General features: G+C 41.8%; 1 protein-coding gene across 1 annotated transcript in view; it reads right to left on the minus strand.

Annotated features, from left to right (window-relative positions):
- The window catches only part of RAPGEF5 (Rap guanine nucleotide exchange factor 5), a 181,087-nt gene that overhangs the window by 106,588 nt on the left and 53,484 nt on the right, over window positions 1–21,015 (minus strand). Inside the window, exon 7 of the mRNA XM_032643882.1 lies at window positions 4,305–4,378. Coding sequence (XP_032499773.1) covers window positions 4,305–4,378 — 74 coding nt within the window. The remainder of the gene's footprint in view (window positions 1–4,304; window positions 4,379–21,015) is intronic.

Genomic DNA, 21,015 nt, shown 5'->3' on the forward strand with positions numbered 1-21,015 from the left:
TCTCCAGAGAAAGAAAACTATGACAAATTTCCTACTGGTTGGAATAGAAAAATACACCCTTTGGTAACTGCAGAAAGGATCGAGAAAAGAACATACAGTGAAAAGTACAGGCGATAGAAAGTGTGATGGTAAAGGCAGGTTTACTAATGCCCAGGGCATCACTAGGACGGGCCTCAGACACCGTGTTGGGGCATCACAGCGCCTTAGGAAGCTTTCAGTGATTCCCGGTCCCTCACTGTACAGATGAGGCAGTGCAAGTTCAGGGGGGGTTCACTGCTCCGGTCCCCCTCCCTTGTGGAATTATCTGTGTTGATACACCACACTGGTCACACAGACCCGTCCTCTACAAACACCGTGTGATACTGTGTCCTGCCAAAGTGGGCTGGGGGCGGGGAAGGAGGCAGAAACCGTAGCTGCGTGGAATTTATTACTGTTATTTCCCTTAAATATGTTCTTAATCTATTACACTCATATAATTATCTCTTCTGATGAGACTAAATACATTACATATTTACATAATCGATGAAGTAAGGGGTTCATTCATTACATATATTTAATTCCTTGAATTTTCTGACTAGAATAGGGAGGTCACCGATATTTTATCTTGTTTTGACCTGAGAGAAATTACAGCTCAGATCTGTATACATTACTGATCATTTTGCTAACCAGAGCAGCAAAGTTGGCAAATAATAAAGTAGTTTAAAAAAAGAGAGAATAGGGCTTCCCTGGTGGCGCAGTGGTTGAGAGTCTGCCTGCCAATGCAGGGGACACGGGTTCAAGCCCTGGTCTGGGAAGATCCCACGTGCCACGGAGCAGCTGGGCCCGTGAGCTACAAATACTGAGCTCTGTGCGTCTGGAGCCTGTGCTCCGCAGCAAGAGAGGCCGCGACAGTGAGAGGCCCGCGCACCGCGATGAAGAGTGGCCCCCGCTTGCCACAACTAGAGAAAGCCCTCGCACAGAAACGAAGACCCAACACAGCCAAAAATAAATAAATGAATAAATAAATTTAAAAAAAAAAAAAAAAGAGAGAATAAGTAAATGTAATAAATTCTAACACAAAGGATTGAAAAGGGTCATCTGTTTCCTATGATAGCTATCACAACCTTAAATAAGAGCTTTCTTCAGTCTATTTTTTTTTTTAAATCACACTTTGCTGATAAAACAATCATGAACTATGTGGCAATCGATTTGTATAATTGACAGTTAGTATCACTTAATATTAAAATGAGTGATTCCAATGGAGGAATAGGAGACAAAATAATTACTGAATCCAGGGGTCTATGGCCACCCGAACAAAAGAAAGAATTTCCAAAGTTCAGCATGTTATAAATTACTCATTGAATATCTCACTAGGACCTGCAAAAATTCTACACATTTGATAAAGATTCTTTAATCCTTTAGTCCTAAATAAAGGGTTACAACGAGTGAACGGTCTAGAATGTTTTCTGTAAGTGCAGATACCATAATGGCAGACAGAGCAACACTGCAGCCCAGTCCTGTTAGATACCTTAAATATCCAGACCAGAAAGCAATGTGATACTGATCATGACAATGATAATAACTCCAGGAGGCTATACTTACTGTGTGCCAGGCAGTGTTCTAACTGCGTCACATATATTCATTTGATCTTCAAAACAATTGTCTCCATTTTACAGATGCTAGAAAGGCAGCTTAGCATAGGGGTTAAAAGCAAGGATGTAGGAGCCAACTACCTTGGCTGGATTCCCATCCCCACCACTTAGCAGCTCATCTGTGAAGTGGTGGTAAGTATATTATCTGCCTCATAGGGTTTGTTGTGAGGTTTAAGTATGTTAATAAAAACAAAGAGCTTAGAAGAGTGCGTTTGAAGTACTGTCTAAGTGTTAACTCTCAATACTCTTACAGAAAAGGAACATGGGGCACCAGGGAGTAGTGTAACTTGCCCAGGGCTGCTGTGACAGTGCAGCCTGGCCCAGGAGGCAACACTCTTAACCTCATGGACGCTGCCTGACATTCACGGAAATTCTTTTATGTGCCAGGGTGGCACGCATTTTTATGTTGCTTCATTTCAACCTCATGACAACTTTATAACATCTCTACTTTACGAAGATGAAAACCAAGCATGCTAGTCACTGCCTAGCATGGTGGGGACACTTTGGTGACAAAGACACGGATGCCACCCTACAGGAACGAACTGGTTTAGAGACAATAAAGAACTTGCCTCCAGGCACCAGCTATGAGGAAGAAGGGCTGGGATGTAAACCCCAGGCTACATGCTCCCTTCACTCTTCCTACACATCACTGCATGGAAATAGGGAGTTTCCTAGGCAGAAAAGATATTTTTAGAGAGAAAGGAAAGAAAGGAATCAACATATGAGGAGAGAACTAGAGTTTTCCGGTAGGTGGTAAACGTGGGTACGGCAAGGCCCAGTCTCTCTGGAGTTAGTGACTGCCTTAACCCTTTATACACCCAAAGTTTTCAACAGCCAGGGGACATTTTCCCCATAGTGACATAATTCATCATGTACGGGGAAAGAATGAGAAACCAGTGAGCACTTAACTTGTTTAAGATATACTCTGAAGACTACATAATTATGCATCCCAGTGAATTAACTCATAACTCTCCAAACCTAAAGAGAATCTGTTCCTGATCTAATTATCGATTCACTGGTTTCAATTGGTTTCATGATTCCATTCCTCTGTACATTCTGTAGATGCGCAGAGATGTCACCGTTGCTGAAGAAAAACCACAAAACCTCGTAGAACAAGGTCTATGCATCCATTTGAGATACGTAGAGGAATAAAATTGCGTTGAAACAGACTTTTGTCCACAGAATAAGTCCAAAATAAATTAAAAATAGCACTTTAAATTTAGACACTAAATAATAAACTGTCCTACTAATAACTTAATGCCTTAAGAAACCTTTGAGAAAGCTATCCTTGCCCAGGTTTGCTTGGAAGCCTGAAGTATAATTTCAGTATGAGCCTGTGAATGGCAGCATTCTGAATATCACCACAGCAAAACAATCCCAGACAAGTCCTTATATGAACTTACTAGAACATGACCACCTCTGCAACCCTGGCTGAGAAAGCTAATGTGATTATTCTGACCAGAATCCACAGACTTACAACTTTAAAGGTGAAGTGTGCGGGGTCAACCAAACTAAGAATCTTTTTTTCTCCAGGCCTACTGAGGTACACTTAATATACAAAAAGTCACACACATTTAATGTATCCATTTTGATGAGTTTGGACCCGCGTGATACCAGCATACCATCACCGCAATCCTGAGAGGCCGTTTCCTCTGGAGGTCTAGCTAGTAGAACCGAGCAACGCCCTGCATGGAGTAAGGGCTCAAACGGGCTTGTCTGTTTCCAGAGTTTTTCCACTCCTTTCCCCCTGAGTATAGAGCAGCTCCGATTCTTCTACCTGGGTAGATCAATCAACCCATGGCTCTCTACACACCATGATCGATTTCTCAGTAGGACACTCCCCTGGACCCACTCCTTTCTCGTTCTTATGTATAATAAAATGCAATGGCTTATTTATTCAACATACTTCTCTTTTTAATCCTCACAACTCCCCTATCAGGTAGGTTCAGAGATGAGTCGCCTAAAACTCAAAAGGGTTAACAAACTGGCTTATGGTAGCTAGGTACTTAGCCATATCAAACAAGGCTATAGCTGGGTGTCAAGGGGGTGGAACTCTGAGGAGTGGAGTTGAATTGTTGAGGGCTTGCAAAAGAATGTCCTTATGCCATCTGTTCTGCTTCTCGCCCTGCTGTCCCCACAAAGAATCTCTAAATGCTCTGCACTTACATAAAGTTAACAGTTGATAGCAGTAGGGTACCCAAAGTTTTTATGCTGCCATAGTCTTTGGAGGTCAGCTGCTACTAAAAGCGTGTCCATACCACGAGGTAAATGCTGGTGGTGGGCACAGAAACTTCGCCAGGTGAGGCATCGCACTGATCTGTCTGGCCCTGCCCCGGCTGTCATGCTGTCAGCCGGCTGATTCTCCTCTGCCATCTCCAGGGGACAGTCTACCCTACAGCGGTCTCGCCTGGTTCTTCACTTACTTTGCTTGCTGTCTCTGGGAAGTGAAGGATGTCTCCGGATCTGTCCCTCCCCCATGAATCAAACTATAAACATGAAGAGCAATTTAGGTTTTTCTTGTGAAATATCTCTTATCAAAAATAAGTGCTTCATTCCCATAATATGACTATTGTACAGAACACAAAAGGTGAGACCTGTATCATCTGCAAACACCTGTGCTATCTCACCACAGAAGAAGGGTGTAAGGAGGGGCTGTCACAGAACTTGTCACACCTTAGGATCTGCAACACCTTCAGCCTCTGTCACGGTTACGTGTTTGTCACTGTTTTCTTCATCTTGTTCAATTGCTTAAATAAAAAAAAGAAAAAGAACAATATTAGACAAATGTAGCATCATAAGAAAATTGTTTCAGGTCATTTTCTTTTCAGATGGCAATCTGGCAGGAAAAAATAATGTTAGGTAGAGTCCCAAAATGTAAATATCAGTACTGCTTTTTAAATTATTTGGAGGAAAAGTTTAACGAATAGCACTAGGCACTTTTCATGTACATTATCTCATTTGTTAAATCAGTGGCATTGGAGCAGTCCGATCTCAATTTTCCTCGTCACCTCAACCCATCAAGACATCATCATGTCAGTTTCGTATTTCACCCAAGGGGGAGCTGGGGGTAGAGGTGAAGGCTTCTATCCAGTTCATGTGAGAACATCATTTTTTTTTTTTATGTGATTTTTTTGGCTAATAGTTTACTGTTATATAACGAAGGAAGCGTGATTTTTTCAAACTTAAATATAGTTGATTTACAATGTTGTGTTAGTTTCAAGTGTACAGCAAAGTGATTCAGTTATACATATATATATTCTTTTTCAGATAATCTTCCATTATAGGTTATTACAAGACACTGAATATAGCTCCCTGTACTATACAGTAGGGCCTTGTTATTTATCTAGTTTATATAGAGTAGTGTGTATCAGCTAATCCCAAACTCTTAATTTATCCATCACCCCCCCTTTTGCCCTTTGATAACCATAAATTTGTTTTCTATGTCTGTGAGTCTCTTTCTGTTTTGTAAATAAGTTCATTTGTATCATTTTTTTAGACTCCACATATAAGTGATGATATGATATTTGTCTTTCTCTATCTGACTTACTTCACTTAGTGTGATAATCTCTAGGTCCACCCATGTTGCTGTAAATGACATTATTTCATTCTTCTTTATTACCGAGTAGTATTCCATTGTATATATATGTGCCACATCTTCTCTATCCATTCACCTGTGGATGGACACTTAGGTTGCTTCCATGTCCTGGCTACTGTAAACAGTGCTGCTATGAACATTGGGGTGCGTGTACCTTTTCGAGTTAGAGTTTTCTCTGGGTATATACCCAGGAGTGGGATTGCTAGAGGAAGCAAAATATGTCATATTTGGATTGTACAGAGCATTGCTACCACAAAATTCCAAACTTTGGAGTCTTGAATCTACCTCCTCTCCCATACTTCCCCAGCATCTCCCTATCCAAGTCCTTGTCACCCTTTCTGCACTGGTGCAATAACCCCCTACCACAAAGCCCCTGATTCCAACCTCTCCCTAATAAAATCGGGCTTGAGCACAACTGTTAAATAATCAGTCTCAAAAAATATAACAATAAGTGCCCTGCTTTGGCCTCTGTATCACTCATCTCATCAAGTCTGAACACTGTTCATCACAGAAGGTCTTCCCTGAATTCTCCAGCTTCTTCCTCATCTCCAACTTCACCCTGACATTTAACATCAGAACGTATTGTACCAGCTCTGATCCAAACTCTACGATTTCATTATTTTTCTCCTTGTATAGCCTGCTCTTCCATTTTAACAAATATGTACTTAGTACCTACTAGGTGCTTGGCACTGGGGTCATTCCTGTGAACAAGATAGGTAAGCCCCTGACGTCATGAAGTACACATACTAGCTGGGGGGATAGCTAACAACTACTGTTCCAACGAGTAACAATCATAATTATTACAATAATAATCTTTAAAAATAAGATGGGATTAAAGATCATGATAAATGGTGAAATGACAGAAAACCAACTGGGGGAGGTCACTGCAGAGAGCAGGCCATGCACGGTGCTTCCCTGAGGAAGTGATGTGTGGGCTGAGACCCGAGGGTGAGACAGAGCTGCCCGAGACAGGTAAGAGTGATGCAAGACAAGCCTGGAGAGACCATGGGCCACGGTCAATTCAGATGTTAGTCTAAGAACATGCGGAGGCGCACCAAGGAATTTTAAAATCGGGAAATGCACGATGCATCTATTTTCAAAGGTACTTTTTGCCTGCTCTGTGGAGACCAGACTTACGAGGAGCAAGAAGGAAGCAAGGAGTCCAGTTAGGTGACCGTGGCTTAACATCTGGCCTAAAGATAACCAGGGCATGGACCAGGGAAGCGGCAATGAGCTGAAGAAACATGGAGGACTTGAACTGTGTTTTTGAGTTCATTTGGCAATGAACTGAATATGAGAGGCAGGGGACTGTGCAGGTGGGGGAGGGAGATGAGTAAGAAAAAGTAATCCAGGGTGATTTGTAAGTAGAATAAGGCACTGCTCATACACACTGTACCACTTATTCTTCTTGCCGTCTCCATCAAAAGCAGGCCCCAGACATAGCAACCTCGCCGACAGTGAGGTCGCCCACTGCACTTTTGGATTCAGTTTCCACTGTTTTGTGTACTCTTAAGTACTATGCTCTTTGCTCTGTATTTTTAAAAATATTATTTCACACACCTTTTGCTTTTATATGCCTTTTACGCCCACTGCGTGGTGCTTATGATGGCACCCACCTAAAATACTGTGCACGCAGCATGAGCTCTGTAAAAATTAACTGAGATGAACAACGTCTCCCCAAATGACCAAAACGGCACAACTTGACTACACCTACATATATGAGCTACGTCTTTCATAACCACTTATTAAAAAAGAGGGGAGGGAAAGTCTTCTGTTAAACTCCACGGATAACTAGGATAACTCCTACCAGCTGAGCATTTAAGGGCAAGGCCAGAAGAGTGGAATCGGAGAGAAGCTTTTCTTCTATTGTCAACAAAACGTTCCATTGACGCTACTGTTGCCCAGTTAGGAGGAACTTGAAGAATAAAGAAAAACACTCCTGTTTTCTTTGAAAAACTAGAGGCACAAATGAAAAGGGGAAAATAAAATACAAAATAATATCTGAAACTCCACTTAAAAATGCAATGGGCTGTAGAAATAAGCAAACTAACAGCTAATATAAGAAGCCTTTCCTCATCCTGTAATGGGGAATTACGTTTTTGGAGGGCAATTCAGTAATATACCTACAGGGGACAACCTGGCCCACATGAAGTATCCACCGTACCTTGGCACTTAATTGATGCTTTGTTTGAATTTTTGCCCTTTAAGGTTTCAGTTTTGATGAAAATAAAGAAAATTAAAATTTGAAGTATTTTTGCCTATTACATTCATGTTTTTGTTTCTAAAGCAACAATGTTCTGGTGTCTATGCACTTCTTTTTCTCACCTTATTATACTGCATCATACAATATGCAGGACAGTGAATAGCAATTTCATGATTGAGAGTTCACACTATTTTTTGAGATTTAGGCATAATTCTTAGTACATATAAATAGAACCAAAGGAAGAAGAGACTAGCACAAAGGCATACTTGGAATAAAATAAAAATTCAGTCCTGTACTTCTAGCTTATCCTCAACAACACCGCTCCATTTCTTATCATATATTTGAAGACCTCAAAATGTGTTGCCCAGAGTTACATGTTGATTAACAGAGCAAGAATTAGAAACACAAGTTAAAGGCACGTGGCAAAGGTCACTCAGCAACTGATTGCAATGTGGGTAACGAAGAGACACTCAAAGTTCTAGTAGACTCTTAACCTCAGCACCTTGATAATGAAGAAAAGAGTGTGGTCTCTTATAACACGTAACATAATTTTATTGGAAATAATGAAAAAATATGATTCCAAGAACGCATTTTAGCCAGGGTTTCACATACACCACTTGGGGAAAACACCTTATTTATCGTGGCCTTCAGAGGATTTTATAATCACCCCCATGAAGTCTCATGGACCACATAGTTAGCCACCTAAAAGGGAATGTCTTACTGACCGTTTAATGTGAGATTAATGTCTAGGAATATATAAGGGGCAGCTTCTCTTCCTGCCTTCTCATAGTGCGGCTCGTGTAGAACAAGGAGGAAGCAGTTACTTGGATTCATGAACTGAGTTCGTTTATCTGATTAGAATAAGAATATGTTGGGGGAAACTTTCCTATGCAAATATTGATTCTGGGACAGTTCCCTCCAGTGGAACACAGATACAGGAATGACTGCTTCTGGGACCGAGGGAAGCTCGAAGCCGCACTCTGCCAACATAAACCATCCCCTTATCTCTCAACACACAGAGTCCAAAAGCCAGAAAAGACCTTTGGAAATAACTTACCACCACAAAAGTTACAGCACAAGCTCTGAAGCGTATGCTTTGAATGGTAAACATGAGAGCCCCCGAGAGAACTAAGGATATATGTGGATTAATTAGCACTGATTCACATAAAAGTACTTAGTTTAGTTGTATCTATTTGTAAGTTAGCCAAGAGCAATTCAAGAGGAGTTACAGCCTCTGAGGATGCCAGGGCTCGCCTGAATGTCACTTTCTTGCTGCCTTGGGGACAACAGGTTCTCTCTCCCCACGACTTACTGGGATGGTTGCTAAGAAAACTCTCCTAATAACTCTGTCAAAACTATTATTTAAACACACAGGGGACTGATACACTATCAGAATGATGCTTACTTAATTTCTGATCAATTGTGTAAAGGTCGAAGCCAAACCAGCCGGTCATTAAACACAATGACCGTAATGCACTATGTGACTAGAGTTGCGAGCGTTCTTTAGGAATCAACCAAACTTTTTATTTTTTTAAAATTTACAAACCAACCAAAAATCTTACTACAGACAGAAATTTAGCACTTCAAGTTCCAATGTGAGAAATCAGCAAATACAGTTGAGAAAAATAATTCACAGAGTAACTTGCCAAGAATTAAATTTTGGCAATAATGTCCTCTTTCACCTATGTGGTATTTTTTACAGAGGGAAAGCTGTTTCATGAAGGGTCTCATCTGATGTTCACACAACCTGAATAGTTGGGCAAGTAAAATCATCCTCATCTTATAGATGAGGTGAAGGAACCTGTCCTGGTCCTCCCACATACAACGTATGTATCTGTGGCAGTTCAAGTCGCCCTCGGTCAAGGATGGAGCAGAACAGGCTGGTCAAACTACACATCTGCAAATCCATTCATGTGGATCCTGACCAGGATCCCTTTTCCTTTCTTTTTTAATGAAATAGAACAGAATACAGTAGAAAGAATAGGGAAAAAAATTAAAAGTCAAAGGCATTGCAACTAGTATTTTTCACAAATGTGAATTAGCTACGTGCCAGGTCAAGCTCTTTTGTGTGTCCTGTGGGTTGTGAACATTAAAATGTTAAGAAAACACAGAGGTATCTTCAGGCCACAAGAGGCAGAATCTAGTTCCTCACTATCTAAGTAACCAGCTATTTTCTGGTACCATTCCTGGAGAAACGTCATTTTGTTTATTTTAGGAGGCCTCTCAACAAGACTCCATCCACATTCAACAAGGAGTGTATTCCCCGTGAGAGGGCATGGAAATGAGCTGCCAGCAAGATACACTGATAGAGTACATTCATTTTTAGTTACCAACATACATTCACAAATGCTTCCAAACACTCAATCTTTCCTAATCTTTAAAAAGTAAGGGAAAAAGCAGTTGCAAGCCTCAACTCATCACTATATATGTTTTTGCAGGAAAATTTGCACAATAGTGGTCAGTAGTCACCACTGAGTCATTCCATACAGTATTTTTATTATTTTTTTTTTTACTGTTTAAAGTTTTGTCTGTTTTTTTTCAGTTTTATTGAAAAATAATTGACATACATCACTGTATAAGTTTAACGTGTACAGCATGATGGTGTGATTTACATATATTGTGATTACTATAATCAGCTCAGCTAACATCCATCTTCTCTTATAGATACAGTAAAAAGAAAAGAAACAAAAGGAAAAAAATGCTCCTTTTGATAAGAACTCTTAGGATTTTCTCTCTTAACAACTTTCCTATGTAACAAACAGCAGTGTCAGCTACAGTCGTCATGTTGCACGTTACATCCCGAGTACTTAGTTATCTTTGAACTGGAAGTTTGTGTCTTGACCACCTTCCTCCATTTCCCCCTCCCTCAACCCTCTGCCTCTGGTAACTCTAAGTCTGATGTCTTTTTCCGTGAGTTTGGTTTTTTCTATATCCATTCATCCACTGACGGACACTTAGGCTGTGTCCATGTCTTGGATATTGTAAATAATGCTGCTATGAAATGGGGGTATAGATATCTTTTCAAGTTAGTGTTTTCATTTCCTCTGGATATATTCCCAGAAGTGGAATTGCTAGATCACATGGTAGTTCTATTTTTAATTTTTTGAGGATCTTCCATACCGTTTTCCACAGTGGCTGCACCAATTTACAGTCCCACCACACTTCACTATTATAATCTGGCCCATCCAGCGCCATTTGAACTTCACTTTGAAAGCTGACCAATAACCACTATATCTTTGTCCCAGTTTGTACAGCCTGTCAGCTGAACTTGAGACTGTTGTTTTAAAATTCTTTTCTGGGTCCTTATCATGTTGAAACTCTGAAAATGCAAGTTTTCTGCAGGCTGTCTTTTCTCTCTTTGCCTCTTTCCTCAGTGATCTTATCTGTTCCTATGGTTTCAACTTTCCCTGTTATGCGGGTTATTCCCAAAGCTGTGTCTACATCTCTGCCCTCTTCTCTGAATTCCAGGCCCGCATCTCTGGTTACACACTGAGGATGTTCATTTCACAGACCGTCACGTGCCTGCTCCGTACAAGCTGCTATGATAGGTGTAGTGGTACCACCTCTGCCCTCAAGAAAGAGTCATCTATTTAGTAGGATGTGAGGACACAAAGGTCTGAAGTCACATGCATCACCCTCACTATCACCCACAAGCCTCTTCCTCCTCCGGGGGCCTGTTCTTTAGTTCAGATCGCCACCAGGTGTCTTCATATTCTTCCTTCCCCTCATCCCTCACCTCCACCTCTCACTAGATCCTGTCACTTGTACCTCCAAAACGTTTCTATCCCTCTCCCTCCCTGCCACTGTCACAGCTCATGACCCCGCCACCTCTCACTGGGGCCACTGCCACAGCTTATCAGCCATTCTCCACCCAGATGTTCCACTTCCAAATCGCCAGTCTGATCCCGCCACGCCCGCCCCCCAATCCCTTTAGACTCCTGCCTCTCACCCCTTGGAGAACACGACAGTCACACAGGGAGCTCAATACCAAATCAGACTCCACAGCCCGATCCCAGCGTCTCTGATGCAGTAGGGCTCCGCCCAAGTTTGTGCAGGTTTGAAAGCTTTGACACCTGGGCTCCCTACTCTACTAAACACTGGCCGTCATTCAGGCTGAAGCCTCAACCTGGCCTTGAAGGCTGGGCATTTGGGTCTCACACTCTCCCAGGGCACGCCCCACATTTCTTTGTTTCTAGCCTGGAATGCCCTTGTTGCCACGTTCACCAGGCGAAATTCTTGTCCACTGGGCTCTCCAGCTCAAACCTCATCCCTCTAGTGAGAATCCTTCCGCATCTTCACGACCTGTACCCCTGGCCCTCGACAAAGTGGGGAGTCCTTCCTTCCTGGCCTAACAAAGCTCTTTTTCTATACAGTTATGCTTTTTCGTCTCAGTATTTTATAACTAGCTACACAAACATCTGTCTTTACTCATCTACATCACGAATTCCTCAAGGGGAGAGAATAACTTCTAGAAACTGTGCTGCTGACTACTGGTCTACTTAACTGAACAAGGGCGACCAATTCAGAAACAAACAGATACAAACAGAATAAAATGTCACACCCAGTTTGAGGGAGAGGGTGAGATTATGAAAGAGACTTCAAGGAAAAGGTAGATTCTGACACATGAACGAGGTGGTGAGGAAAGGCAGTCTACATAGAGAATCGGCATAAACAGACGTAAGGTGTAGAAAAGCACGGGATGGGACCAGGGAACAAGACAGTGTTGGGAAACAGCAGAGAACAAAGCTGGAAGAGTTAGTTGGCCTTGGATGTTAGGCTGAGGAACTCGGAAGTCACTTAGCAGCAAGTGAGGCGATGTGAGCAAAGGAAACATCACCATCATTACGTTTATTACAAACAATTTAAGCAAGAATTGACTTGAATTTCCTACTAGGACTTCAGTCTCTTTGAAAATTAGAGCCATATGACATACTTATTTTTAAGCTCTCCTACACATCCCCTCCCCTCCAACTCTAGCCATGCCTCCCAACCCACAGATTTGTACAGAGCAGATGATAAACGTTCGCTGCGTAAAAGAAATGTATTACTTTTTACTAACATTTGAATATAGGTGTGCTGATAATTCTGGAAATTCTTGGCACCCAGACATCATAATCAATCTAGAGTGTGGAGGCTAGTATCACTGCCATCTCCCACATCAGACGCTCCACACTCCCCACACTTGTCTGGAGGCACCTCAAGCCACTGAGAGGGACTCTGGCTGCTTCCCTGCCACCTCACTGACTGCATGATTTATCCCTGCCCTCAGGCACAGAGGATTCCATTTCAACTCTTAGGCCTTTGCCTTGTAGTTGAGGCGGCCCTCCAAACTTCCTTTCCTCCACTTCGTCACAGGTTTTTACCTATTAGGTGTTTTTTTCGGAGTAACATTTAATACATGTCCAGCCAACGGAAAAGTTATTCAACGGAGAAAAATGATAATCTCACCAGAGCAAAGTGTATCATTTAATTAGAACATAAATATTTGCTCCATTGGCAAGGGTAATAAAGAGCTCATCAGTACCTGAGCCCAGCAGCCTGTTCCCTTGCCCTTCTTAAGAGGAAGTGTACCAGAAATGAACAAGTTTCCTTTTAATGCAAAGATGGCTTGTATACAATCCAACTAAAAGAAAACCTCAATGGAAAACAATCGAATTAACCTTAGCAAAAAATTTCTTCAACATTTTTCTCTGGAGACAGAAAGGCTTTCGTTTTTTAAGTGCCTTGCAAGGACTATGTTCTGGTGACAGGACAGGTTCAGGCTGATCACATGATAAAAGATATGAGCAGCAATGATGCTCAGACACTGCAGAACATTCATTCATTAAAAAAGATCCTAGTGTACTCCACTACTCTGTACAGTTTTGCTGAGCAATTAAAATTTTAAAAGATTTATCTTAAGGAGTAAAAGAAAATTATTTCTAAGCCTAACTATGTGCCAGTGAGAAGCTTCATGCTTTAGGCCATCTAGCTCTCTCCCACCCCCAAGAGCCCCAGAGGCAGGTGCCCTTTGCTCCATTTCACAGAATAAGAAAATGAGTGTCTGAAAGCCACTACTTCACAGTAAGGGACTAAGCCAGAACTGAACCTGAGTCTCTTAATTTCCTTTTTTTTTGCGGTAAGCGGGCCTCTCACTGTTGTGGCCTCTCCCGTTGTGGAGCAGAGGCTCCGGACGCGCAGGCTCAGCGGCCATGGCTCACGGGCCCAGCCGCTCTGCGGCATGTGGGATCTTCCCGGACCGGGGCACGAACCCGTGTCCCCTGCATCGGCAGGCGGACTCTCAACCACTGCGCTGCCAGAGAAGCCCTTAATTTCCTTTCACAGCTAACAAATTCTGCCTCAGGGACTGTAAACCAGAAAACACAACAGGTTAGATCTACATGGACACTCTTGTTAACTAAGGTTTTACAGTAGACAAGAAACCTACATTTCAAAGATAACGTTTATTACAACTTTCTGCTACTCACACGATGCTCATTCTTTTTGTTGTTGTTCCTGAATGGTCAGCAGTTCTACTGCTGAAGCTTCCCTTGACATCACAGTGAAATTCTAAAACATACAGAGGAACCACCAAGAATCCCCTAAGAGTCCTTGTGTTTGCAAATACAAGCAGACACTAAACGGTACGATCGATCAATCAATCAATCAATCAATGGGGGCGGGGGGAACCAGACAGGCCAAGAGGAGGCCAGGAAAGAAGATTTGAAAATTTTCCTTAACCTTCATTGAAATCTATCCCGCTAAAATTTAAAGAAATTTCCTTTTATTACACAGTTGGGAAAAAATACAGCATCATTCCTACGCTATTTCTAGTATACGACCTTTGTCGAGTGATATCAACTCACCAACCTTGAACCTCATTACTTGCAAAAGAGGATGATAATAACCGTGACCCCACAGGGTGGGTGTGTGGAAGAAAGGATGGAGGTCAAGGGCTTGATCAAGGGTAGCTACTACTTATGGTATAAAACATGTAATGCGCTTTTTTCTTCTGAATTTTCATCCTTGGATGGAAACTTTTTCCTAATCAGACCCACCTACAGCTGGGGTAGAGCAGAAGATAAAGAACATAAAAATGAAGCCAATATGGATAAACAACAAGGTCCTCCTGTAGACCATAGGGAACTATATTCAATATCCTGTGATAAACCACAATGGAAAAGAATATGAAAAAGAATATGTATATATGTATAACTGAGTCACTTTGTTGTACAGCTGTAATTAACACAACAGTGTAATTCAACTATACTTCAATAAAAAATAAATTTAAAAAAATTAAAAACTTGAATATAAAAAAAAAAAATGAAGCCAATAACATTTGTATTCCGACACCCAAGGCAGAATTGTGCAGCAAGACAACAGACTTGAAAGGGCAAAATCTGTAGAGAATCTCACCTTCCTTTGCACATCAAGAACCAACTCCAAAAGTCTCAGATGACAGATCTTTCTCCTGGGATGGCTAAGCCACAGGTTTGTTCCCCTCAAGGGGACAGTCAGGAAGTAATGGGCTAGAAAAGCTCAAGGCTGTCCCCGTGTTTCTGCAAGTGGACCGTGGGCTGGGGCAGGGCAAAGAGGTAGCAGAGACAGAAGGTCAGAGCAGTCCTGATTCCCCCAGGTGGGCTTGGGCTCTGAGGCCGAGGTCAGTAGATGGTTGAAGGGACACTGACCGCGGGTGCTGGTTTACACACTGACAGGGCCGTGGCACATAGGGGAGACTGCCTTGAAGCCTACCTCAGCCCCACGCGGTGGCCAGTGGACACGCGGTGGATCAGCAGTGAGCATCATAAGGCTAGGGGCAAAAAGGGGCAGAGCTCACTTTTCTGAGTTGCTCTTCTTTCCCTGACCAGGAAGTCTGCAAGGACTCAGAAGTGTCTCCATGGCCTGGGGAAAAGAGGCCTGTGCTGGAGCCTGCCCTCAAAAAGGGCCAGGGGCTGGTTGGAGCATGTAGCAGGGAAGCAGTGGGGATTACAGTTCCAGCAAAAGGCAATATGGAGTCGAAGAGCCAGGAACGTCCAGACACTGACCCAGCCAAGATGGGCCCCTGACTGCCGCTGCAAATCCCACAAGGCAGCAGCCACTGGCATGGGCACCTCTGCAGAGACCAGAGGAGCCCAGGGGCACCATGGGGCTCCAACCACCTCACATGCCAGAAATCAAGTGGTCCAAGAGAGGAGATTTAAACTAGGTCCAGGCAGGACCAACATCCTGAACAGAACATTTACCACAACAAAAGTTCAAATCAGAAACAGCTGAAATATTGCTCACTGGCAGTAGATAGGACCATACAGCATAGCTGTTGAAAATGAAGAACAAAGCATTTCCCACCTATATTTCAGTGCAGTGAATAACTCTGACAATCTGTTACACTACCATTTTTGAGTAGTAGTGTAAATGCTCCAATGACTCATAAAATAAAATAATTGCATAAGATCACCAGATAAGAAAATCAAACCAGGATATATATGGAAAGAAAAAGTTTTGATACAGCATTGGTTATCAGCCCAAACTACTTTTCACATCCATGATGAAGGCACTAAGCCAGACATATTTCCTCTCAAATAAAAGTATACATATTTTGACTTTTCATATAAAACTGATAAAACTACTAGACTGTCCATTTGGTTACAAGACTAACCCTGAAATTATTTGATTCATTTAGGCCTAATGTTACTAGTAAAATGAAGCAGCTTCAACAACGTGGATTTAGGTACAAATGATAAGCCTGAATTCCACACCTGTAGTTAGTTTCAGTGATGACCCTGAGAGGACCAAAGGGTCCAAGGTGCCCAGTGTCCAAGCCTACAGCCTAGGTGTGCTGCTCTAATGCCATGAGATCAGATGATGGAATCTGCTCTTTCCCTGACCAGACAAGGAAGACAGACACTCCCCGGGGCCCACAGGCTGCTTGGGACAATGCCCACCAACCCACCTCCACTGTCAGCAAGAGGGGTTTCCAGCCATGGACTAAGGACAATCTCCAATCTCCCCTAATGCCCCCCACCTGAAGGTGGAAGTTTGTTTTGTTACTAATATATGTTAAATTTGTGTTTGCTCTATGAGGTCCCCCTCAGACAGAGGAAAAGAACCTTTACTTAGCTCTACCTTCAGAACTATGATATAGAAATGGGCCTTTTAAACACAGGAAAACAAAACTAAAAATCAAAATGAAGAAAATAGGAACATATAAAACTAAGATGGCAATTCTATCTGTCATGCTTTTCTCTCTATTGCAGTTAGAGTGGAAGATAATGGGCAACATCTCTAAAAACTTCCATCTGTTCCTAAGGGTAAAAAGATAACAATCTCTGGGCTTCCCTAGTGGCGCAGTGGTTGAGAGTCCGCCTGCCGATGCAGGGGACGCAGGTTCGTGCCCCGGTCCGGGAAGATCCTACGTGCTGCGGAGCGGCTGGGCCCGTGAGCCATGGCCGCTGAGCCTGCGTGTCCGGAGCCTGCGCGTCCGGGAGAAGCCACAACAGTGAGAGGCCCGCGTACGGCCAAAAAAAAAAAAAAAAAAAATTATAACAATCTCACTATAACAGCTAGCACTGAGGAAGAAAATCTTAAATAGCTTATTAATTTCTGGATTTAGGTTCTAATTCCATAATAACACCAATGAAAACATATTGTAAAATCTAACGAGCTAATAATTATACAGTATCCTTGTTATCTCCACATGCTTATACAGGGAATACCTAGAATACATCTTAAAATAAAAAGATCAAATGTTTACTGAAAAAAAAATAACATTAATCCCAAATTTCTCACAGTCATTTTTCTACTAGAAAACAATAACATGATAAGGTCTAAACTTCCTCCATTAATTTTAATAGGTCTTAAAGCAAATGCTTTGTTTCTATTAAATGTCTGCATTTTTAACAGATAGAAGTTAGCCCCTTTTTGGCAAAAGGAGAACCAGACAATCTCTTTAGTTCTGTCAACTTGGAGAATTTATGAGATATGTCTTTGGTTCAGGTGCCCTTATTTAAAGCCAAGGTTAAATTCACTTCCTCTTTAAACTAGTGGAACACCCCACCCCACACAAATGTCTTCCTGGTAAGTTTCGTATAGAAACTTCAGTGAGAATGTTTACTTATTCCGAGTCTGCCCACCAAATAAAGCTTGGTAATAATTCTCTTCATTTACAAAGGTTTTGCTGCCAATGCCATGAGAGTTTTTAATTCTGTTACCATTCCCATGACAAAATTTCCATTCAGGTCAAGAAAGACTAAAAAGTTGGGCAGGTGTCCAATAAATGAGTTAGTAGCAAAAGCATAAGTAACATTTTGATTCCCTCTGCCACGCTTGGTTCATGAGACCAACACCCTTTCTAAAACACCAACTCACTCTGAGACTGCAGATCACACAGACTTCGGAACGTGTTTGTCAAAACATGGCACCTAAATCACCTAGGAGTGAAGAGTGTTTAAAATCCAGATACCAGGGTCTCCATCCAAACTTAATTGGAGTGGGGGAGGGGTGCTGACAGGGCAGGAATTAGCAGTATTAACAAGTGCTGCAGGTAACTGCTAGGCAAATTAAATTTGAGGAACCCTGCTTTAGAAAAACAAAATTTCGTTTAGTTAACCGGGAATTCTGATACAACTGGTCAGAAGGAAACCTAGGATTATTCTTTAAAATATCTATCCATCTCTGTTTCCTCATCTCCAACAAAAAGACTTATGTCAAAATGTATATGCTGAAGTTGAAGTTGTACAATATAAGCCTTCATTGTCGCCAGGGTCAAAATTTCTATCACCAATCTCATTCCAAAAACAGATTTCAATCACTGCAGTATTAAAAATGCAGTATTTTTATAACCATCTGAAAATCCCAAGTAGCTAGAACCACAATTATCCAGCCACTTACAAAGACAATGTCTTAGTAAGAAATTCTCAAATGTTAAGTATTTATGGGTCACATAAATGGAAAGAATAGTACATTAAGTAAATTTCACTTTTTGTCGTCATGGCATCACTTTTTCTGGTAGGATTCAGCTGAATCAAACTGCGTGCTTTGTGTTACATACTATAATACGTTATTTAACTTATATTCGTACACGTTGTGCCCGTGTCATTTTCCGTTTTACTGAGAACAGCTCCGTTTTCACGGCTGTTTATACAATTAGTCTTTTAATGTGACGAATGATGGACAATACCTGGGTTATGTGGCCAAGACAAAGATTTCCCTTGATAGCTCTTACTTGTCAATACAAATGACAGCAGAGAATATTCCCTGAATCGGTGGTGGGGGGGGGGGCGGCTAGAAAGAGGGCCTTGTGTAGAGCTTCACTAAGGAAAAAGTCTAAAAGTAAAAAAAATGTTTGGAAAAGAAATTAAGCTATCAGCAGTTGTTATTCTTACATTCTTACCAAATAGACAGCAATGTATGCTTAAGAGAAGTAAAGCTGCCCAGTACTTGGTACTTAGGACCTGACCTGCAGGACCAGCATGGCCCCTAGCATCAACCAAGCCCACCCTTTCCTTTTATAAAAAATGCAAACTGAGGCTGAGGGAAGCCAGTGACTTGCCAGAGTGAACACTGGCCAGTGTAAGAATCAAAAGATTTCCTGACTACATGCCCAGGCCTGCCAGATTTGGTAGCAGACTATGTTCACCAGACCACAGAATTTCATAACTTTACAAACTTTATAAAAACAGCATATAGCAAGGATGTCACTTCTTAAGGAATATTTTAGTTCCTAAGAGACCATTTTAGCCATTAGCCATAGCTTTCCATTTAATTATCCAATCATCTTTTTCTTTTAATATTTCCTTAACTATTCTAATATTTAATATTTTTAAACATCTACAGACTGCTTTTATTTGGTACCTTAGGGGTATACAGAGAAGCAGTCATAACATTATAAATTGTAAAAATGGATCACGGGTCAATCCCCCTCCCTGCCCTCACCCATGCACCCCGTCCCCCATCAATGTACACCTTTATTCGAGCCCACAGAATTAGTCAGATACAGGGTTTTATGTGGATGCTCGTCCTTTTGGGGCACTTCATAATTAGCATACTAGCCTCTCAGACTGGCCTCCAGATGCAGGGTGGCATGTACCACATGTTCTTCTGGGAAGCAGCTCCCAAACCCCAGAAGACCAAGAACAAAGGAGCTAGCAGGCTCTGGAGAAGCTACCCCGTCAACAGTGTATTAAAGACACCCATTAGTTGCCTCAGTCAGCTAATTAGCTCAACAAATCCAAAACCTAAATCATTAAAGAAAGTGGCCCTGATTGCATTGCTGGGCTCTGATTTGGTGTCACTAACCCAGCAGGGTAGGAACTGGGCTGTTCCACAGAAAACAAAAAACGGTCCACACTGGGGAACTGCCATAGGATGCGAGCACATTTTTTATGAAAGTCGAGCCCTGCCAGGAAGTTTCACTGGTGAAAGAAGTGCACCAGGGAGACTTCTGTGTTTATGCTTTGAAATTTAAAGCAATTTAAATATAAATTGCTCTCCTTTTTGTCATTATGAGAAAGAAAGAAAACGTGGGTTTCAGATCTCTGGTGTGCAAATGGTCATTAACTTTCATTTGACCTTGGGTGTAGAACTAATATTGAATTTATGCACAGGGTACACTCATTATACTCATCTAGTTTCCTCACAGAAAATATGTTCCCAGGAGCTGCAGTGCTAGCAGCCATTTTTTCTACACTCGAATAGAAAACTTGAGTCTCCCTTTCATTCCTCTCTCCCACCTTCCACCCACCTTTCTGCTCCAAACCTCAGAAAACCGTTTCCCAAGGGTCGGCCGCATTTATAAAACACAGGCAATAACAGGTAGGAATCTGAATGACGTAAAATCATTGTCCTGGACCACACGAGATTCAGGAGCATCAGTGCTCAGTTCTCCTTCCCAGTATCTGATTCCCGAAAACACGAACAAGCTCCCATTTAAAGTGATAAATACCTTTGTCTACGGAGCCTTATAAACATTACCTACCGCCACTGAAGTGCCCCTGTAGTGCATTTTTTTTAAAACAGAGGCCCCTAAACCCTGCATTCCCGAGTACACTCTGCTGTGGTTATTATAATTATTCACCTCCTTGGCAAATCAGTTCCATTTACTCTCTTAATTGACATGACCATGTGGAAGGATGAAAAACAAAATCATCTTGCCTTGCTTTGTAATTTCCTAAATTCTAAGCAACCCTCAGGGTTAAAGGAGTGCAACTTCCTACGCTGGATACTCTCAGATCTCTGGTTATTCAGGAGAAAGGAGGGCAAAGGGCTATTTTCTTTTAATGTATGTCACTGAATGGTTATTTATCATTTCGACTTAATAGCTCTAATTACAAAAGACAGCGTCATGGGATTATTTTTTTAAAGGCAATTTTCTTGGTATCCCAGTGGGAGAGTTAGGAAAAATTTACAAAGCGTCTGCTTCATGCATTTTCAATTGTTCCTGGGTTTTACCGTTGTTATTATTTTCTGGATTGTAAGATTTTTACATTTTCAAGTAACCTTTAACCTTGCACTGCCTTGAGAGTTACTGTTTCAAGACTCTTATTATGGTTTTATGCCATTAGATAAAAAAGGAAGATACAACTTGTCAACCGCTGAATCGATCGCTGTTC

Source organism: Phocoena sinus, chromosome 9, assembly GCF_008692025.1.
Source record: "Phocoena sinus isolate mPhoSin1 chromosome 9, mPhoSin1.pri, whole genome shotgun sequence".
NCBI lineage: Eukaryota > Metazoa > Chordata > Mammalia > Artiodactyla > Phocoenidae > Phocoena > Phocoena sinus.